Source organism: Aquarana catesbeiana, linkage group LG04 (genome assembly GCF_042186555.1).
Source record: "Aquarana catesbeiana isolate 2022-GZ linkage group LG04, ASM4218655v1, whole genome shotgun sequence".
In the NCBI taxonomy this organism is placed as follows: Eukaryota; Metazoa; Chordata; class Amphibia; order Anura; family Ranidae; genus Aquarana; species Aquarana catesbeiana.
In genome coordinates, this window is record NC_133327.1 from 318,808,485 (window position 1) to 318,830,078 (window position 21,594).

The 21,594-nt window shown below is 43.2% G+C and overlaps 1 protein-coding gene across 4 annotated transcripts in view; it reads right to left on the bottom strand.

The window, feature by feature from the left end:
• The window catches only part of PHIP (PHIP subunit of CUL4-Ring ligase complex), a 262,408-nt gene that overhangs the window by 38,763 nt on the left and 202,051 nt on the right, over positions 1–21,594 (bottom strand). For all 4 annotated transcript variants that reach the window (XM_073626842.1, XM_073626841.1, XM_073626840.1 and 1 more), the window contains 3 exons: positions 18,706–18,756; positions 13,775–13,924; positions 1,793–1,945 (listed from right to left, as the gene is read on the bottom strand). In XM_073626842.1, the coding sequence (XP_073482943.1) occupies positions 1,793–1,945; positions 13,775–13,924; positions 18,706–18,756 (354 nt within the window). The remainder of the gene's footprint in view (positions 1–1,792; positions 1,946–13,774; positions 13,925–18,705; positions 18,757–21,594) is intronic.

Genomic DNA, 21,594 nt, shown 5'->3' on the forward strand with positions numbered 1-21,594 from the left:
ATAGGCATAGCATGCATTTACCTTAAAGGAGAAAACCTACTAGAATTAAAAATTCTGTGGAATCTCCGCTTACCTTATCCAGCCGCAGGGTTCTGTACACAGACCCAATCTTCACCTCTCACGGTGGGCTCAGTTTGAAAAAAACGTCAGACTGGGGCCCCCTACGAATAGGGGGATCCACAGTTCTGGCCCTGTAAAGAACCCGGACAGAAATTAGGCTATAAAAAACATTTTCTAATATGCGGGGTCCAGCTCTCTAAAAAGAGAAGCGTTACAGGTAAAACCTTGTTTCTTTGGACACAAGGCCCGGGTACCATCCAATTTGGCCTAGAAAAGACACTTTGGAATGGATCCGGTTTGCTTGGCCTGCCCCAGTATAGGATAATCCCTTTGGAGCTCAGCACAGGACATCTTTACATGTCCATCACCTAAGACACTGGCGTAAAAACTGAGGTATCCCTGCAAGGGGGAGGGATTATATAGGGGGTTGAACTTTCTGGTAGGGTGTGTCCAATCACCAGTGATACCTATATAACCCATCAGTAATTACTGAGGCTCTGTGTCCCGTGATGTTTGAGAAAGAAATTAGATTTTTTTTACATTTTTCGTGTTTTATAGGAGAAAGTAAAAAAAAAAAGAAGCTCTATTTGTGGGAAAACAAAAGAAGAACAATTTTATTTGGGTACAGTGATGCACGACTGTGCAATTGTCAGTTAAAGTAACAGTGCCGTATAGCAAAAAAAATGGCCTGGTCATGAATATGGGGGGGGGTGGGGGGGGGGGAGTAAATCTTCTGGAGCTAAAGTGGTTAAAGGATAATCAAAAAGTATTATAAATTTAAAAAAAAGCAACCTCAAATCTCAAAGTTTACCATGCAATACATTACTGTATGTATTTATGTATATTTATTACATGTGTATGCAAGATGCTACAATTTTCGTTTATGGCACAGTTTGTATTCAGAATTTTGACATATAACTCTTCAGATTAGTAAGCATGGCATGCTTATTTAATGAATGGCAAGTTTTTTGACACGGTCATTATGCAAGTATATACTCACTACTTGAAAACTGCCCATAAGGCAGCACTGATTTCTAAATGAACAGTTCATACACTACCTATCTTAAAACTTCAACTGTTGCGTGTTATACTCACAGAAAAAACAAACAGGTGATAGCCTAGTATAATATGGACTCTTGCATCATCTTCCTCACTGAAGAGCTGACTCTGGTGTGCATCAGACCTTAAACCAGAACTTCACACTAAGGGGGAAGTTACGCATTATGCCCTAACCCCCTCCCCCACCATTACTGGCACGTGTTGGGTGGGAGAGAAGGGGAAACAGGTACTGTACCACCTGGCTTTCTTGGTCATGTCACAGGTCCCAGAAGGCTGAAGTACCACTCACAAAGTGCAGCGCGGCTCACGCATTCCCAGTAGGCAGCTGGCTGTGAATCTGCAAGGAATCACAGTAGGTTGTCTATAGTAAACATGCTGCCGCCATGGACCCCGGAGACTGGTGAAGAAGTGGTTCAGGTGAGCACAGCGCTGGACCCCTGGACAGTTGTCCTTTTATTAAAAAGTTAACAGCTAGAGTATTTGTAGCTGCTGACTTAATTTTAAATCCAAAATGCTGAAGAACTACTTTAATGATCTGATCAATTAACAAAGTTTCTTCTGTTAAACACAGAATAATACTAAATTCTCTACACAAACTATACAAGAATTTTCATTCATAAATCAGTGCAACACATTTGCCTTACAATGTTCTGAAAAACAAAAGCTAGTGTACCTTTGATCTTTTGCTTGGTGTATAAGCCTTTGAATTACTGAAAATAAGCCTCACGTCCTTGTACAAATCCATAGGAGATTTGTAAATCCCAGCCTCAAGTTTTTCTTTAACTGTTCCAAAATCCATAGGCGTGTCTATAATGTCTCTATAATCCTATAAAATAAACACATTGTTGTACAACATAATATCTTTTTCAGAGTTGAAAACATTAAGATGGAGTCAACTTTTTTCCTTAGCTTTAAATTCCATATCTTGGAGTACAGTATAGAACACAAGAATCGATTCATAGACTAGAGAGTGTATTTGCCACTCATGTATATGCATCCATATAACCTCCATTAAACTCCAGCTTTTTTAGTAAGCAATAAAGAAGATCATAGACCAGTAAAGGGAGGGACCGGTGTCCTGTACACAAGATATGGAATTTACAGGCACGTCAAAATACCTTTTAACTTCATCATACAGTATGTGGCACATGGAATATGGGCATCTCCAAGCAATATTCTAAGGGTGGGCAACAAATTAGCCTAACCTCCCTGGCGGTTTTCCCGAGTGTGGCTCGGGGTTAAATTGCAGTACCATTAAACTCAGAGATAACGATTGATAAGTGCATTATAAGGAATGTCATGATGTATTTGGCCATGTAACATTAATATTGGTTGTTCCCATGTACTATGACATTGAATTTAAACTATGTGCTGAAATGTAACAATTTGATTTATTGTATTCAATGGAATCTTATTTTTAATAAAAAAAAGATCTGATTTAAAAAAAAAAAATTGCAGTACCATTAGCGGTAACCCCAAACACTCGGGATTGCATTGCAGGATCCTGGTGTGGTATACTTACCTTGTCCCCAGGATCCTGCGATGTCCCCCCCACTGTCTGCGGGCTTTGTCCTCCGCCCAAAGCCTCTGTGTGTCGGGCTCCATTCCCTGCGAGCGTCTCAACACGCGGGGGATGGAGCCCGGCAGCAAATTAAAAAATCATAACACATACAGTACACTGTAATCTTACAGATTACAGTACTGTATGAAATAATTTCACCTCCCTTTTGTCCCTAGTGGTTTGTCCAGTGCCCTGCATGCAGTTTTATATTATATATACTGTTCTTTCTCCTTGGAAACTGGAGATTGTCCATAGCAACCAAAAAGTGTCCCTTTATGTCAAAAGTGGTTTTAGACCAGCTAGAACACAGCGATAGTAAATTAGAACACTTGCAGAATTGAGCGATAGTGAATCGAGGGGAAATTAATTTTATTAGTATTATATTATTTTTTATAATTATTTATATTTATCATATTATAATTTATGATTTTGTGTTTCAAACTTTATCATACCCGGGATATCTACTAGACTCTTGTTTGGACAGATATAAGTGTGTTATTGCTAAGAATTACAGGTCTACAATATAAAATGCCAAATTTCTATGCAAAATAATTGTAACGCTTTGAGATGCAAAAATCTGATATAATTATACTGCCAGGGAGGCTACCAGTTGCAAGAGGACCCACAGGAAAAAACAAAAAGAAAACAACCAGGGTCAGTAGACCCAAACTGTCAATAATGGAAATGTCTTGCTGCTGGAGCAAGCTATAATAGAGGTTTAACAACTGTCTAATAACTACAGTGTGAAGGAAGGTGAACCAATAGAGGCTGAGCTCAAGGAGAAGCATAAACAGGGGCCCCACAACCCTTCCTCAATGGGAGGATGGGCTTAAGCCGAGATAGGGGGCCCCCTAAAAAGTGGATAAAAAAAAATAACCACCTAGCCGGTTGGAAACAGAGGGAGGAAGCCCCAGAAGCGACCTCCATATACAGAAGAGAATAGGAGGCATGGCATGCAGCCATAAGCCTGACTCCTAAACCATTGGGGGAAGGGGGTCAAAAAGGACAGGCAATTTTATGCAGTAGAAACTAGAGAGAAATAGAAGATCCCAAGTCAAAGAATTTGCAGGGAAGCAAGGGGAGATTAGGCTTCCATTCTACCCTTGTTTTCAAGTGGAAGAAAAGAGAAGTAGTACTGTTGCTGGAGAGAATAAAGGCAGGAGATCCATGTCTAGGAGGACCCAACAGAAGGAGAAAATATTTCTAAAGGCCCGTACAAACAATCAGAAAATCGTACGAAAAATACAGCTTTCGAGGCGATCATACGATAATCAGATCATTAGTACAGAGCTTTCGAAAGCCTTTCACGATAGTCCATCCGATATTATCCGATCAGACAAGCACGAAAATGATTCTTGTTTGATACGAGATCGTATGATTTTAGTTTAATCAGTACAGTTGTCTTCCGAAAATACAATATAGATACACTACAACACATTACATCACATCCGACTTTTTATTCTGTGATACGAGAATTCTCATAACTTTAGTAAACTCTTCATGTTTCTTATGCGACTAGTATGCAAAAATAAATGGACGATCTGTCCAATTTTCAGATCGTGTGTACGGGGGGGCTTAAGGGTAGGGTTTGGCTCGGCTACAAAGGCTTGCAGGAGTCCCCACAGGAAACCAGAAAGAATCCATCATCAGCAAAACATGCTCTTACAGTGCAAGCGCTAAAGAGATAGGCAGAGAAAATATAAGACTTAATGGGACCCACAGGGTATGAAGTGGTGTGGAGTAAGCTGAACCAAGCAGATAACAATATGGTGAAATATTAAAAATCACCACCACTACTAAATAATTGGGATCCCTTGGATGGTAACCTGTGCAATGCAAGGTAGTAACAAATTGTCTGACACAAAGGCCCCTTTCACACTGGGGCAGCGGCGGTAAAGCGCCGCTATTGTTAGCGGCGCTTTACCGTCGGTGTTCGGCCTCTAGCGGGGCGGGGGTTTACCCCCCACTAGCGGCCAAGGAAGGGTTAAAAACCACCGCAAAGCGCCTCTGCGGAGGCGCTTTGCCGGCCGTATAGCCGCGCTGTCCCATTGATTTCAATTGGCAGGAGCGGTGTATACACCGCTCCGAAGATGCTGCTAGTAGGCCTTTTTTGCCCGTCCTGCTAGCGCACCGCTCCAGTGTGAAAGCCCCAGCAGCGGCTGTTTTGGGTCGGTTTGCAGGCGATATTATTAGCGCAATAGCACCTGCAAACCGCCCCAGTGTGAAAGGGGTCAAAGATCAAGGGCTAAGAAAGGGAAGTCGGATTAGTTGCTTCTAGTTCAGAAGGGAGATCTGGATGAACAGCAGCAGCAGTATGATTGCCCTTAAAGGGGCGATTGTATTGGAGGTGCGCTACGTACAGAGCTCAGCAGTCATGGGTGCGCTACGTACAGGGTGTGCGTATTAAGTAAAAAAAGGTTTGCAGGGGGCTATCATTTTAAGGTAAGGAAAGCTTTTTGGTAGCTCTGGTGAGTTTAAGGAACAAGGTTTGCTACTATCGAAAGGACCCACAGTAGCCGATTGTGCCTGAGGGGGGCAAACTATTCAAGAGGTAATTCCAATTAAGGATAATGGGGTATGAACTCCCTCCCATTAGTATCCGTCTCAAGGAATTCATCGAGGGCATTACCATAGAGAAGCTCGCCATAGAAAGGCATGTGCAAAAAGCATCTTTTCCTGTACCAGATCCGTTCCCCAGACTTTGAGCCATTTAATTCTGCACATATGCACAGAAAGTAAAGACATTATAGACATCTGATGGATAATTTTCTCCTTGGCGTCTACACTGAATAGTAGGGCCCGAGGGCAAGAGCTGCAATTTTAAGGATAGAGGAGAATCATTTATAGTAGGAGAAAGTTCTGTATGGAGTTTTCCATTCCATTTAGCCATAGTTTTGTTACTAGGAAACACAGCTATGGCTGTCTGAAGGGTAGGGCCTGAAAGCGCAAAGTATGCTCTAAGAAGAGTCTGCAGGTGCCTATCTAACAAATCTTGAGAGGAGGCGGCACCTTTAATGGAAATGATAGATTGGTTCTTCAGTCAAGAATGGCCAGGCCCCACAGCTTGGACAGCCCATCATTTGATATATTAAGTTTCCATAGAACACAAGGCTTCAAAGTTGTTGGGGGGTGGGGGGTGAAATTGTAGTACAAAGGTCCAGTTTGCCTGCTCAAGGATAGGAAAGGGTTTTGGAACAAGTTAAAGTGGAACTTCCGCTTTAAGGTCTCCTCCCCAGCTCCTTATGGTGAAACAGAGCTTTTGGGGGGGAGAGGGGGAGCGGGAACCCAATTTTGACAGGCGATCGGAAGTGGAAGTTCTCTTTCCCCCTCTCTCCCAAAGTCTTCTGGGACACAGGACAGGTCCTAGAAGACTTTGGGACCAAGCTAAGAGTGCAGAGCATGCGCAGTGGGCACCCGGCTGTGAAGTCGCAAGCCGTCACAGCTGGGTGCCCAAGGTAGAGACGCTGGTGCCGCCGAGGCAGGAAAGAGGAAGAAAACTGCTGGGGTGAGTGTACCACTGGACCTTGGGACATACAAGTATGGGTTTATTAAAAGACAGCAGCTACAGTTTTTGTAGCTGCTGACTTTTAATAAACAAATGACTGGAACCCTGCTTTAACTATTAAGAGTTTTCTCAGGGCCTGCTGTAGACTCTGCTGCCTGTACCCCGTTTTTCAAGCACCTGCAATTTTCTATTGCCAGATGAGGTTCTTCCCCTGTGGGGTGCTCACAGAATGGACATGGATTGCAGGGGTTCAGGGTGTACTGTGTAGGGGAACTGTGGTAACACACATGCCGACTGTGTTCCAAAGACCGTGTTCCAGCAGAAAATATCAACAGGTAGTTTGGCAAATGATTAACTTTGCGTTTTGGAGGCTGGAACTGCAGGGTCTTACAAGCACGTCAGTAGCAAAAAATAATAGGATTTTTATTACAGCTTACCTGTAAAATCCTTTTCTTGGAGTACATCATGGGACACAGAGCCTTAAGTAATTACTTAATGGGTTATGGGCCACCTTCAGGTGTTGACACTGGTATACCCAATCAAGGAATCAAGGTAGTTCACTCCCTATATAACACCTCCTACTTCCAGGAGCACATCAGATTTTGTAGCAAAGAAATCTACTTAAATCCCAAAAGAGGGGAGGGACCTCTGTGTCCCATGATGTACTCCAAGAAAAGGATTTTACAGGTAAGCTGTAATAAAAATCCTATTTTCTTTATCGTACATCATGGGACACAGAGCCGTAATTACTTAATGGGAGGTCCCATAGCAATGCTACTTAAGGGGAGGGAGAGACAACCCGCAAGGTACCCCCAGACTTGAGGACTTTTACTGCTGCCTGCAGCATACTGCGCCCAAAGGTGATATCCTCATACCTCCTTACATCCACCTGATAACATTTTTGTGAACGTATGCACTGAAGACCAAGTTGCGGCCTTACAGATCTGAGCCAGGTCTGAGCCATGGGGGCCTGGTGACGCACTGCCCAAGAAGCACTAACCGCCCTGGTAGAGTGCCCCTTAACTTGAAAACGGGGATCTTACCCCTTAATAATAAGTTTGAATTATAACTTGCTGAATCCACTTAGCGACAGTGGATTTTGCCTGTCCCTTCTTAGGACGCTAGGGCAGAATAGATAAGACATCAATCTTAAGAATATGAGCAGTTGTCTTTAAATAGATTCTCACTGCTCTCATCACATCAAAACAATGCAGTGACTTCTTCCGTGTAACATGGTTTTGGAAAAAACGATGGCAGGACAATATCTTGATTCAGGTGAAAACCTGAAACCACTTTTGGCAAAAGCCTGGACGAGGGCTAACCACTCTGTCCTCAACCCTTGGATTCACACCGGAAAACATAAGCCTTCCAGACTCTATAATGTATAGTTCTGGAAGTTGGTTTCCTTGTATTAATCAAAGTAGAGGTAACTGACCCGGAAAGCCCACGTTTCCTCAGAATGCGTGTTTCAATAGCCAGGCCGTTAAACTTGGCGTTCGTAAGGTAGGATGGAATATCGGCCCCTATGAGAGCAGGTCTGGCCTTAGTGGAAGGGACCATGGATCCTCCACTGCCATCTTTACGATTTCTGCATACCATGCTCTTCTGGGCCATGCTGGTGCTGCCAGAATTACAGGTTTTCTTTCCAGCTTGATCCTGCAAAGTCATCGAGGGAGCAATTGAATAGGGGGAAATGCATAGATCAGTGAAAGCTAATCCCACGGTATCACCAACGCATCTGTTCTGCATGTGAATGGATCCTTTATTGTGAACACAAAGTTGACTAACTTTATGTTGAACTGGACGCTAGAAGATCTACGTCCGGAGTCCCCCATCTTTGACAAACAGTCTGAGTATATGCTGGGGTGAAGAAACTATTCCCCTGGGAACTGCTGGCGACTTAAGTAGTTCGCCTGCCAATTCTCTATTCCTGGAATGAAGACTGCTGATAGGCACAGAATATTTCTTTCTGCCCAAGTTAGAATATGGTTCACCTCTCTCTGCGCTGAGAGACTCTTGGTGCCCCCTTGGCTTTTGATATAGCCCACAGCCGTGGCATTGATGGATTGGATCCTGACAGGACAATCCCTTAACCTGGAAGTCCAGGTCTTTAAAGCCAGACGTACTGTCCGAATCTCTAGGATGTTGATGAGCAAGGCTCTTCCGTTTCTTGACCACTGTCCTTGGACAGTTGTCTTCTTTAGTACTGCTCCCCAGCCTGAAAGGCTGGCATCTGTCGTTACAATTTTCCAGACAACAGGTCTGAAGGATTTTCCTTTCAGCAGATTCTGGTTAGTAACCACCAATTGAGGCTTTGGGACACCGTCTTGTTAGCAGATAGAATACTGCTTTGCAACAGTCTTGAATGGAACTGGGCATAGGGAACTGCTTCAAATGAAGTCACCATCCTTTCTAACAACCTCATGCAAAGGCGAATGGAGGGATCTCCTTTCGATCTGACCATCCGCACCAACTCTCTTATGAAGTTTTTTTTTTTTGCCTGGGCAAGAACACCCTTTTTCTGGGCTGTATCTATGATCAGACCCAAATACTCCAGCTTTTTTAGCGGTTTTAAGGGAGACTTCTCTAGGTTGAGAACTCAACCCAGACTTTTCCAGGTAACTGGTTGTAATGCGTACACCTTACTCCGAACACCGATTGGTCTATTAGCAATAGATCGTTTAGGTATGCCAAGACTGTTTAAGCCCTGTGCCCTTGACCTGGTTAGAGGTGGGGCTAGCACTTTTGTGAACACTCGGGGTGCTGTAGCTGGCCCGAAGGGCAAGCCTATAAACTGAAATGCTGCTGTTCTACTTCGAACCGCAGAAACCTTTGGTGAGCGGGAAATATATGGACATGCAGATAGGCATCCCTGATGCCAATAGGCGCCAGAAGTTTTCCTCCTTGTAGGTTAGAAACTACTGACCCGATCGACTCCATAGAAAGGTGTGGATCTTCAGAAACTGATTTAGATTCTTTTAGATCTAGAATGGATCTGTTGAATTTCTGCGTGGATCTGTACATGTACAGGAAACGCATGAAAAAGGCAGTGAAGGTTTTAAGGAACCTAGGAAAAAACAGATCAGCTGACTCTACTAGAGGTAGCTTGAAAGAGGCACGAATCATCTCTGTAAGAAATCTGTACCAGCAATTTCTCAAATTGCGAGGCTGAAAAAGGTTCAATGCTAGTTGTCTCCTCCACAGAGGAGTAATGGGTTTGCCTTTCTTCCTGATCACCTGAGGGTAACCCTTCATCCTCTACCCACTGTTCCCTTGATAAGGGATCAAAGGTGAGGGAGGGGGATCTAACACGCTTCCTATCCTTGGATAGCAGATGCGCTTAAAGTCGCTAATTTTCCTTCTAGGCCCTGCAGGGTGGAGGAAGAATGCATTTTCAAACATGTATACAAGGACTGAATGTTTTCTGCTCTTAGAGTCTGACGGTGGAGGCCGTCACCACTGCCTAGAGGCAGCTGCCCCTGGCGTAAGGGAAGGAGTCCGTTTAAAAAGAGTACCTTTCCTACTAGAAATCATTTGGATGTATTTGACCAAATCTTCTCTAATGAAAAGGGAAACTAGTCAGAAGCCTTTTTGCAAGATGCTTCGGCTGACCAACTTTTCAACCACAGGGTCCTACGCAAGTGTATTAGCACAAGCGCAAGGCGGGGCGCTTGGTGGAGTCTTTTATGGCATCTATGGCAAAACATAGCGCCTTTGGTAGGAGGATTTTAACAAAAAATTCCAACTTCTGATCTGTTGGATCCTTAAGCATTTGTGCATCTTTATTGATGCTGGAAATCGCAGTGTCTACTGCTTGTACTTTCCATCCTATGTGAATTTTTCCTCCATGATGGAGAACTGAGAAACTCTTTGGGAGGGAAAAAAATGCTTATCCGGATGATCCCATTCAGCATAAATAAGCCCTTCTAGAAATGCATGAAAGAGGCTGTAAAGGTTTTTTTTTTTTTTTTTTTAAAAACCCATGGAAGGGACCGAACTTTCAGCTGACTCTGTTAGGAGTAGCATAAAAAAGTAAAATGTACCATCTCTAAGAGTTTGGACCATCAATCTGTCAGATTGCGAGGTTGCATAAGGTTCATCAACTGTTGTTTCCTCCGCAAAGGAAAATTTGTTTTTTCCCCGTGATCACCTGAGGGTAATATGCCTCATCCTGTGCCCACTGTTCTCTTGGAAAAAGGGGTTTGAGGTGGGGGAGGGGGATCTAGCACACTTCCTATCCTCTTGGATGGAGAATGCGATTAAAGCCACTAATCTTCCTTCTAAGCCCTGCAAGGCAGAGGAAAATGCATCTTCAGTCACGTATACAGGGGCTGAAGTGTGAGAAGCAGTTGCATCACCAATTGCTTCCAATGACTCACCCTGCCTTGCCATGTCAGTTGTCTCCAGAGAGTCTGAGTGTGGAGGCATGACTGGAGTTCCCAGCGCCTAGGGGTGGAATCCTTGGTACCTTTGTGGTAGCTCTGGAAGTCTTAGTGCTAAGCACAAAAGCAGAGACACTTTAAGAAAAAAATTATGGTATTTGCTGAACAATAGTTTTATCAAAAAACAATGTAACCATAAGGCTCAGCCTTTGATGCTGTGTAACCATAATATTTCCTGTACTGGAAATGCCTGCTTACACACCTTTACATGCCCAGCGCTCCTGTGTCCCTTAGTGTGACAGACTTCTGTCTTCAGCATATGAACTGAGAACGTCTGTGTTAAGCCTCAGGTGAAAACCTGATTAAGCGTCTCCCACCCTAGTGTATGCGCCGTGTGCTCCACGTGGACGTGACGTCTCGCACACAGTGCCGCCTATCTGTGAGCGACGCCCCTCTGCAATACCCGCCCTACTCCTTGTTTTAAAAAATAACACTAGTCCGCGCGTGCGGACGGCATACACCAGGGAAACACGGGCTACACACATATACCGTTTCCCCGAAAATAAGACCTAGCGCAATTGTCGGTGATGGCTGCAATATAAGCCCTACGGCCCAAATAAGCCCTACCCTGTTTCCCTGAAAATAAGCCCTACCCTGGAAATAAGACCTACAAGGACTTTAACTAGGGCTTATTTGTCGGGTAGGGCTTATATTGCAGCCATCACCAACAATCACACTAGGTCTTATTTTCGGGGAAACAGGGTATGGGAGAAAAAGCATAGGTGGACTTTTTACAGTTCCCAGGCTTCTCCCCTTACCTTATCCTCGCCGCAGGATACTGCTATAATAGCAAATCCAAACTTCACCCATCACGACGGGGAGTGTAGTTAAACCTTCAAAGGCCGAGTCCCTTTTAATAGGGGTTCCATTCCTTTGGACCTGTATAGTACCCCTCAGGACAGCTTTAGGTAATGTATCAAGACCAAAAAGTCCTGGTTCCTAGGGTCCAGCCCTCAAAGAGAAGCGTTACAGGCAAAACCTTGTTCTTCTATGCGAGGCCCAGGTAGTATCCTGTGGCATCAGAGTGCCTCTTTACATCAGGCAACCTAATCACAGTGCCCCTATACATCAGGTGTCTCCATCAGCGTGTCCCATTAACATAATATTTGCCCATCAGCGTGTCCCATTAACATAATATTTGCCCATCAGCGTGTCCCATTAACATAATATTTGCCCATCAGCGTGTCCCATTAACATAATATTTGCCCATCAGCGTGTCCCATTAACATAATATTTGGCCATCAGCGTGTCCCATTAACATAATATTTGCCCATCAGCGTGTCCCATTAACATAATATTTGGCCATCAGCGTGTCCCATTAACATAATATTTGCCCATCAGCGTGTCCCATTAACATAATATTTGCCCATCAGCGTGCCCCATTAACATAATATTTGCCCATCAGCGTGCCCCATTAACATAATATTTGCCCATCAGCGTGCCCCATTAACATAATATTTGCCCATCAGCGTGTCCCATTAACATAATATTTGCCCATCAGCGTGTCCCATTAACATAATATTTGCCCATCAGCGTGTCCCATTAACATAATATTTGCCCATCAGCATAATATTTGCCCATCAGCGTGTCCCATTAACATAATATTTGCCCATCAGCGTGCCCCATTAACATAATATTTGCCCATCAGCGTGCCCCTTTAACATAATATTTGCCCATTAGCGTGCCCCTTTATCATAATATTTGCCCATTAGCGTGCCCCTTTAACATAATGTGCCCATCAGCGTGCCCCTTTAACATAATGTGCCCATCAGCGTGCCCCTTTAACATAATGTGCCCATCAGCGTGCCCCTTTAACATAATGTGCCCATCAGCGTGCCCCTTTAACATAATGTGCCCATCAGCGTGCCCCCTTAACATAATGTGCCCATCAGCGTGCCCCTTTAACATAATGTGCCCATCAGCGTGCCCCTTTAACATAATGTGCCCATCAGCGTGCCCCTTTAACATAATGTGCCCATCAGCGTGCCCCTTTAACATAATGTGCCCATCAGCGTGCCCCCACTAACATGTGTCCATCACTGTGCCCCTTAACACAGAATGTGCCCATCAGTGTGCCCCTTATTTTATGTTAAGGGGCACGCTGATGGGCATATTAAATGTTAAGAGGCAATCTGATGGGCACATTTTATTGTGCCCATCAGAGTGAACCTTACATTAAATGTGCCCATCAGCATGCCCCTTATTTTATTTTAAGGGGCACTCTGATGGGAATATTTAATGTTAAGAGGCACGCTGATGGGCATATTTAATGTTAAGGGGCACATTTAATGTTAAGGGGTGCGCTGATGGGCACATTTAATAAGGGGCACGCTGGTGGGCACATTTAATGTTAAGGGGCACACTGGTGGGCACATTTAATGTTAAGGGGCACGCTGGTGGGCATATTTAATGTTAAGGGGCACGCTGGTGAGCACATTTAATGTTAAGGGGCACGCTGATAGACATATTTAAGGGGCACAACAAACTATGCCCATCAGTGTGCCCTTATTTTATGTTAAGGGGCACTCTGATGGGCACATTTTGTTGTGCGAAACAGAGTGAACCATACATTTAATGTACCCATCAGAGTGCCCCTGTAAAAACCCCACATACATTGTGGCAGGCAGGAATCAGGAGGTAACAAACTGCAAGGACGAGAGCTGCACCGGGAGTCTTGCTGAGGAGTGGGGGGCAGACGCAATGTCATTGGTTGCAGGGCGCCCGCTTTCCAGGCAACCAATGAATGCTGAGCAGAGAAGTGGGGATGTGGCGCTGTACACTAGCGGCCCGATGGTCTGGACAGGAGCATCGCTCGGTCCATTCTCGTACCGCGGTCCACCATTTAGTGACGGCTGCACTAGTGGGTGGACCCAGCAAAGCTTTTGCCAATGCTCGATTAGCTGAAAGCAGCATATGTCTATGGTCTATGACTCAATTTCCCCGTGTCCCGCATTGTATGATAAAAATATGTTACAAAATATACATTCATGAAAACCACTGACTTCTTAAACGGTGATGAATTACAACAAATTTTTAGCTTAAAGAAAAAGCAAGAAAGGTGGGGAAAAAATATGTTTTTATTAAATCTACTCCCATTTGAACTTCAAAAAATTACATGAAGGCACCAGCATAAAAATAAATACTTACTGAATATTCATGGACATCAACAGGGTGCCTGAAAGGTTCAGAGTCTTCACACTGAAAAATTAGATTTAACAGCTCCTGGCATTGCTTCTTCCAAGACTGTAGATCATAGGACTGGGCTCGGCTACGCAGTGTTCTCCTTGGCTGGTATTCCTACAATGAGCAAGCAATATTTAGAATTTCAGATTTGAAAATTCAGTAATATCTTGTACAACAATAATTCCAAATGAACGAACAATATATAGCCAGCCTAAGTGCAGTGTTCTGATCTGTGATGTAATTTGCCAACCTTTCATGAAATTAACAACAGGTTGGCTGTTCGACTGATTCTCTTGTTTCATTTGAGTCTCCATTTAATGTTGAGGTCTGTGTTTAAACAGCTGCAAGGCAACTAGAAATTTCAGAAGGAAGCCAGGTATGGCACAGTCCCATACACTTCATGCATTCATCATTAAAAAGGTCAAGTACTGTAGGGAGTGTAACTTCTATTTGAACTGCCTAGGAGGAGAACTAATGTAGTTCCTTCAGCCCTGCTGAATAAAGGCAAGCCAGCTTTTGTAAGGCCCCCCCCCCCTTTTTTTTTTTAAATAAAGAAGAAGGACCAAAGCTAATTTGCCCATACTTCTGTGGGTCGCAGAAATGCACTTAGTTCCGCACTCCTGTGACACAGATTCAGCTGACAGCGGACTAAGGTGACCGACAGTCACCACTCTCTGCTCATTGAAGACCAGGAACTGAGTGGTCAGCAGTCCGATTGTGGAATTCACTGTGCTGAGGCGGCCAGGGACAGATACCACATCCACCTAGGTGAGTATGTATGTTTGTTATTTTGAAATCAAATACTTCTCTCAGTTATATTTTTCAGATCTGTCTTTCTTCAGCCTGACCTTGTTCTAGTCCCCATGTCTGCTTGTTCTCTGCGACTGTGCCACTTCTAGGCCTTCACTCTTCTCAAGAATAATCCCTGTTGTTGGGGCCTGTGAGGCTCAGTGAAACCTCTCAGCCTTCCCTTCCTTCTACAGTGGGACCCCCTGGCCTACTGACTGACTGTCACCCAGAGAAGGGTCTAAATTCTCAATATTGCCCATGGGGACCAGATACTTCTTGGAACACTGACTGCCTGGCTGAGAGCTTTTTTTGGGAATCTCCATTGTGGGACACTGTCATGACTTCCTGTGAGAGCAGGCATTGTTGATCCTAGTGGACAACACATGGCTGAAGGCTTAAGTGCCTTGCAAGATTAGGCTGGAATATCAGCCTTGTCTGGTTTCAGTGTTGGAAACGGTTACCTGTAGGCAAGGGTAACCTTGCTGCAAAGGTCCACAGCAGGTACAGTGCCTTGCAAAAGTATTCACCCCCTTGGCTTTTTGCCATTTTGTTACCTTACAGCCTTTCAATGGTTTTTTTTAATCCGAATTATATGTGATGGATCAGAACACAATAGTCTAAGTTGGTGAAGTAAAATTAGAAAAATATATACATAAAACTATTTTTCAGAAATAAAAAACTGATAATTGGCGTGTGCGTATTTATTCATCCCCTTTATGAAGCCCATAAAAAGCTCTGGTGCAACCAGTTACCTTCAGAAGTCACATAATTAGTGAAATGATGGCCACCTGTGTGCTATCTAAGTGTCACATGATCTGTCATTACATATACATACCTTTTTGAAATGCCCCAGAGGCTGTAACACCTAAGCAAGAGGCACCACTAACCAAACACTCCCATGAAAACCAATGAACTCTCCAAACAAGTAAGGGACAATGTTGTTGAGAAGTACAAGTCAGGGTTAGGTTATAAAAAAAATAACCAAATCTTTGATGATCCCTAGGAGCACCATCACATTTATCATAACCAAATGGAAAGAACATGGCACAACAGCAAACCTGCCAAGGGACGGCCGCACACCAAAACTCACCGACCAGGCAAGGAGGGCATTAATCAGAGGCAGCACAGAGACCTAAGGTAACCCTGGAGGAGCTGCAGAATTCCACAGCAGAGAATGGAGTATCTGTACATAGGACGACAATAAGCCGTATGCCCCATAGAGTTGGGCTTTATGGCAGAGTGGCCAGAAGAAAGCCATTACTTTCAGCAAAAAACAAAATGGCACATTTTGAATTTGCGAAAAGGCATGTGGGAGACTCCCAAAATGTATGGAGGAAGGTGCTCTGGTTTGATGAGACTAAAATTGAACTTTTTGGCCAAAGAAAACGCCATGTCTGGTGCAAACCCAACACATCACATCATCCAAAGAACACCATCCCCACAGTGAAACATGGTGGTGGCAGCATCATGCTGTGGGGATGTTTTTCAGCAGTCGGGACTGGGAAACTGGTCAGAGTTGAGGGAGAGATGGATGGTGCTATATACAGGGATATTCTTGAGCAAAACCCGTACCACTCTGTGTGTGATTTGAGGCTAGGATGGAGGTTCTCTTTCCAGCAGGACAATGACTCCCAACACATTGCTAAAGCAACACTTGATTGGTTTAAGGGGAAACATGTAAATGTGTTGGAATGGCTTAGTCAAAACCCAGACCTCAATCCAAAAGAAAATCTGTGGTCAGCTTTAAAGATTGCTGTTCACAAGCGCAAACCATCAAACTTGAAGGAGCTGAAGCAGTTTTGCAAGGAGGAATGGGCAAAAATCCCAGTGGTAAGACAAGGCAAGCTCATAGAGACTTATCCATTCCCTTGACCACATGTGGTTGTGCATCTTTCCTGCCCTACAAAAGAATGTTTTCATCCTTCCATCTTTTTTTGGGTTTGGGTCACCTTCTCACTTGTCCTGGGTTTAGGGTTTCACTCCATGTGTATTGAAGCTAATAACAAAATTTAAGAAAAATTTTTTTTTTTTTTAGCTTCAATAAGAGTACATCGGGGTAATTATACTTTCATAGTTTTTTTTTTTTTTTTGACATGTTCAAGTTTTTTTTATGTTTATGCCTTTAATTACTTGATTTTAACCCTGATGAAGGGGGGTGTCTCTTGAAAATCTGGGAGCAACATACTAGTTGGTACAGTTCAATACTTTAGCTCCTTCTATATGGCAAGTATCTTCTCTGGTGGTGACTTAATATCTTCGTCTTAAGCATCAAGTTGGTGCTGTGTCCTCCCTCTAGCCGTTTTGGCAGATTCCCCTATGCCGGTAGTTGCCAGTTCTGTTCCTTTGGACCTGTACTGTTGCCTTTGCCTCAGTTGGACTGCTTTGGACCTTTTTCTAGTATCTGAATTCCTGTGTCCCTCAATGGACTGTATACACTGCATTGAGGGATATAGATGTGTTCATATTCATCCCCTTGGTAATGCTTACAATAAATGGAAGATTGCTGGGTAAAAGGAGTGGTTAAGCCTGGCTGACCTACAATTTTGTTTGCATTAGCCAGTTTCCAATCCTCCTGTAGTCGGCAGTATAACCGGACTGTATACTCATTCCTGGGTTCCTCAATGGATGTATAAATTTTAAGGATTTAACAGCGAGTACAAAATCTTCTTATCTTTAATATTCCACTGTTGGACTCTATTTTTTTCTGCATACCATTTTGGAAGCTTCCACATTTACATATCTACACGCTACACAAAGAAAGCATCTTCCTGCTTTCATATTGTTGTCATTGCCTCCGATATTACACAACACCCAAACACAATTGGAGGAAGACTGACATCACAAATGTCTAGCAAAGAACTGAATAGATGACTCCAGATGACTCTCCGCAACATGACACTGGTTATGATTTACACATTAAGGGCCAGTTCACACCAGATGCAGTTCTGTTCAGTTCCGTGTGCTTTTTTTCTGCACTAAAAATGCATGCAGTGTTTTCTATGTATTCCAATGGCTCTAGTTCACACCATGCAGTCAGTTTCTGCACCGGAAACTGACTACATGGTGTGAACTAGAACCATTGGAAAACAGAAAACACTGCGCATGCAATTTCTGCAGAAAAAAAGCACACAGAACTGAACGGAACTGCGTCTGGTGTGAACTGGCCATTATATTACATGCTGAATGGGGAGTAGAATGTTAGATTAGCACTGGTAAAGCAAGTCTGCTTTACGAAATCAGAATGTTTTCATTTTAAAAATTATAAATAGATAATGCTATTGTGACACAACATAACGACTTTAGAAACTCATTCATACTGCAACATGGTTTAGATCAGTGGTCTCAAAACTGTGGCCAGTGTGACAAGTGCAGCCTTTTGTTCACCTTTATCTAACCCTTGGAGCACTGTTCCTCCCACTGACACCAATGGGGCACTATTTCTCCCACTAAAACAAATGATGCTGCACGATTTCTCCCACTAAAACTAATGATGGCGCACTATTTCTCCCACTAAAACTAATGATGGCGCACCATTTCTCCCACTAAAACTAATGATGGCGCACCATTTCTCCCACTAAAACTAATGATGGCGCACCATTTCTCCCACTAAAACTAATGATGGCGCACCATTTCTCCCTCTAAACCTAATGATGACGCACTATTTCTCCCACTAAAACTAATGATGGCGCGCTATTTCTCCCACTAAAACTAATGATGGCGCACTATTTCTCCTTCTACTGACCACAGGCACTATGTAATCTTTTTTACTCCAACTGACCACCAAGCTGGGGACGTTCTTCCACTGCTACAAATGCTGGGGTATTTCCTACTTACACTGACCACAGTACAGCCTCCTAAAGTCTGAAGGTTAGCAAACTGGCCTTACAATTCTTTCAGGTAACAGCTGTTTAGTACACCAAGAAAGCTCTACTGCAATTAAACTTATTAAAATATTCATGTAACATTGGGTACAAAATTATGTTTGTGCTTTGGTTTACCTTACAAAAATGAAGGACTGAATAAAAACACTGCAAGGTAAAAAGGGTCTGCTTTGACACACTGCACCTATTTTTATTTCTCTACCACTCAGTATTAAAACGCTTTACCTTTCTCTTCCTAGTGGATGTCCCAGGCAAATCTGCATCTTTTTCTTCTTCCTTTAAGGTACAAAGAGGTCCATGATTAGAACACATAAATATGTGCATTTTGATTTATAATACTAGAAATTTTGTGAACTCTATCTCCTCCAATTGCCCTTCTAGAATTACATGATATCTTGCATATACAGGATGTTCCAAATGAGTTCTCCCATCTTTACTAATTTTAGTATTGTTTTAGTTGAATTCACAATGTTCCACACTTGCCATATTGTACCCCATTTTTATTGTAATTTTATTAAAATGTATATTGCTGAGCTACACTGCCATATCTTGTGCATGCTTATAAACTTGCTGCCTTCTTAACAGGCTTCAGAAAGTGGACAAAACACCAGAATGTATTGCCTTTATTAGCCAACACTCACAAACACTCATCGAGCAGCTGAGAGCCTGAAACGGCTGCTCCGCCTCCTCCACAGCCCAGCGCTCCAATGAGCAAGGAGGGAGACGAGCAGGGAGCAGCGATTCAAATGCTACAGCTCTCTGCTCATGGAGCTCTAAAAACCGAGAGATCAGTGGTGTTCGATCGCTCGGTTCTCAGTGCAGTGGCACCGGGGGACAGATGCATCATTGGACTCATGCTGCATCCACCTAGGTAAGTATGAATGTGCAAAAAAAAAAAAAAAAAAATTCCTTTACTTCTCTTTTAAAGTTTACACATTTGGGGTACTGCTAAAACATACAGTCACTGCTACCTTTGCTGGTTTCATCTCTGTTAATTGCGGATGATGATCTTTATACTACTAGCCAATATGCCATTTGTTCTGGTACAAGTGCTTTACTATTAATATTTGATGCAAGTGATTTTATGCAATTGTGTCAATTAAAACCACTTTTACTATACCACACCTATGCCATCCTTTGTTTCTTTTAGTATGCAGGCACTGGACTACTTTTTCTATCTACGTATTGGGGAGTACATCCTTTCACAAGGCAGTTACCGCAATATGCTATAAGGCTAGTCCAGCAGGGGACTCTTATGCAACAATTTTGACAGCTACATTTTATGTTCATGTACCTATAGCTACTGATGATCATTTCTTGGTAACGTGTGTTGACTAGTTATACCTGTCAACGGTTTCCCTTAAACTGCATATAAACCTGATTCATGACATCGGATCTAAGCACATATATCTGCAGGGTTTTCTTATCTCTCTCCAAAGCACCAAGTCCTATTTCTTTTTGCTGCTCCCTACTTCTGTCATCAGCATAACATCTGACAAGCTCTCCCACGGAGTGGGTGCTATAAATAGATTAGCAGAGAACTGGTCTATTCACAGCACATTCCTTCCTTCCTCTGCTTATGTGGTGTGTGGGGGTGTGTGCCTTACCTCCAATCATCTCTCACACAGTGTATGCCAAGACTACTCTCCCAGTGCAGAACAGAAAGAGAAAAATCTAACACTATGTGCACTTTCTAAAGAATATAGCAAGCTGAAGAAAGCAGCTATGCTTGTAAAACGTATGTAGGTAAATTTGTTTAATCTCCGTGTATCATCCGAGGCTGTTCATTTCATTAGATATATGTGAGGGTTTAGAAAATAGAAAAAAGGCGCAGCGCTTAACGATATAGCCCACAGGCAATGAACTCAAGATGCATCGCATATCTTGGTGAGAAAAACACTGGATCGGGGAAGAGGGAGAGCCACCACCATCTGGTTAACTATATCTGTTATACCTGGCTTCATGTTACCTGGTGTGCTGTAATTAAGGATACCCGTTTATATCTCTGGCTGATCTGACCCCTGTAATAAGGGTCCACAGAGGAGGGTAAGAGGCAGTGTGTTCGGGTGATGGTGGTGGCTCTCCCTCTTCTTTGATCCAGTGTTTTTCTCACTAAGATATGCACTGCATTTTGAGTTCATCGTCCTGTGGACTATATCTTTAAGCGCTGCACCTTTTTCTATTTTCTTTATATTGGTGTTCATCCATTTTTTGTGCTGGCCACTTGAACTGTTTATCTAGTTACTTAATAACTGTTTTAGTTATTTAATGTTGAGTAGCGCAGCAGATTTTTTTATAATATATGAGGGTTTACATCCACTTCAAGCTTGGGTTCACACTATTGCGATGCAGGAACCAGCGCGATTCCAGTAACTGTTCGCGCATCGCATCTCCCTCTCAGGTAGTTCAGTGCCCTCTGTGAACCGCTGCGGGTCTCAATACAAACATAATGACACCCCCAGATTAGTTTGCAGTGCGAACTGTGAATACAGGCAGGAATTAGATCAGCTTCAGTGGGCGGGGGGTGGGTGCGAGTTCAGCCATTTAACTATATGTCTGAATTCGCATTGCACAGACAACACTTGTGATCCGCACCGCGAATCACATGCAATGTCTGTGTTCACAATAGTGTGAATCCAGGCTCAAAGGTGTAGTCAAATATATCTGAAGCTTTTACATTCAGAATGGGCTTATTTTTTGAAGGTGGATCAGACAGAAGCTAGCAGTAGCAGAAAGCTGTATATCTGTAGGACAAAGGCTGGCACCGATGAAACTATCTGTGCACACCTCTATTATAGAAACAATTTGGTTACTGGTTTACCCCTCTAGTGTACATGCAGTTGGCCTTCTGTTAGAATTCTGATGCCAGGTGTAAAAACAGCATGGCAAATACATGGAAAGCACATTTATTATTTTGGTGTACGATATCTGGAACATAGAATCAAGTTAGCTCTTCCCCAACTTTATTGACTCCAAACCGAAAAACAAAAATATAATATGCTGCAGCTTACCGATCCTAATACCCCTTTCACACGGACGGACCGATCTGACCATCCACTGCTCTCTATGGAGCGACAGATGTCAACAGATATGTATTCATTGATACCTGCCACC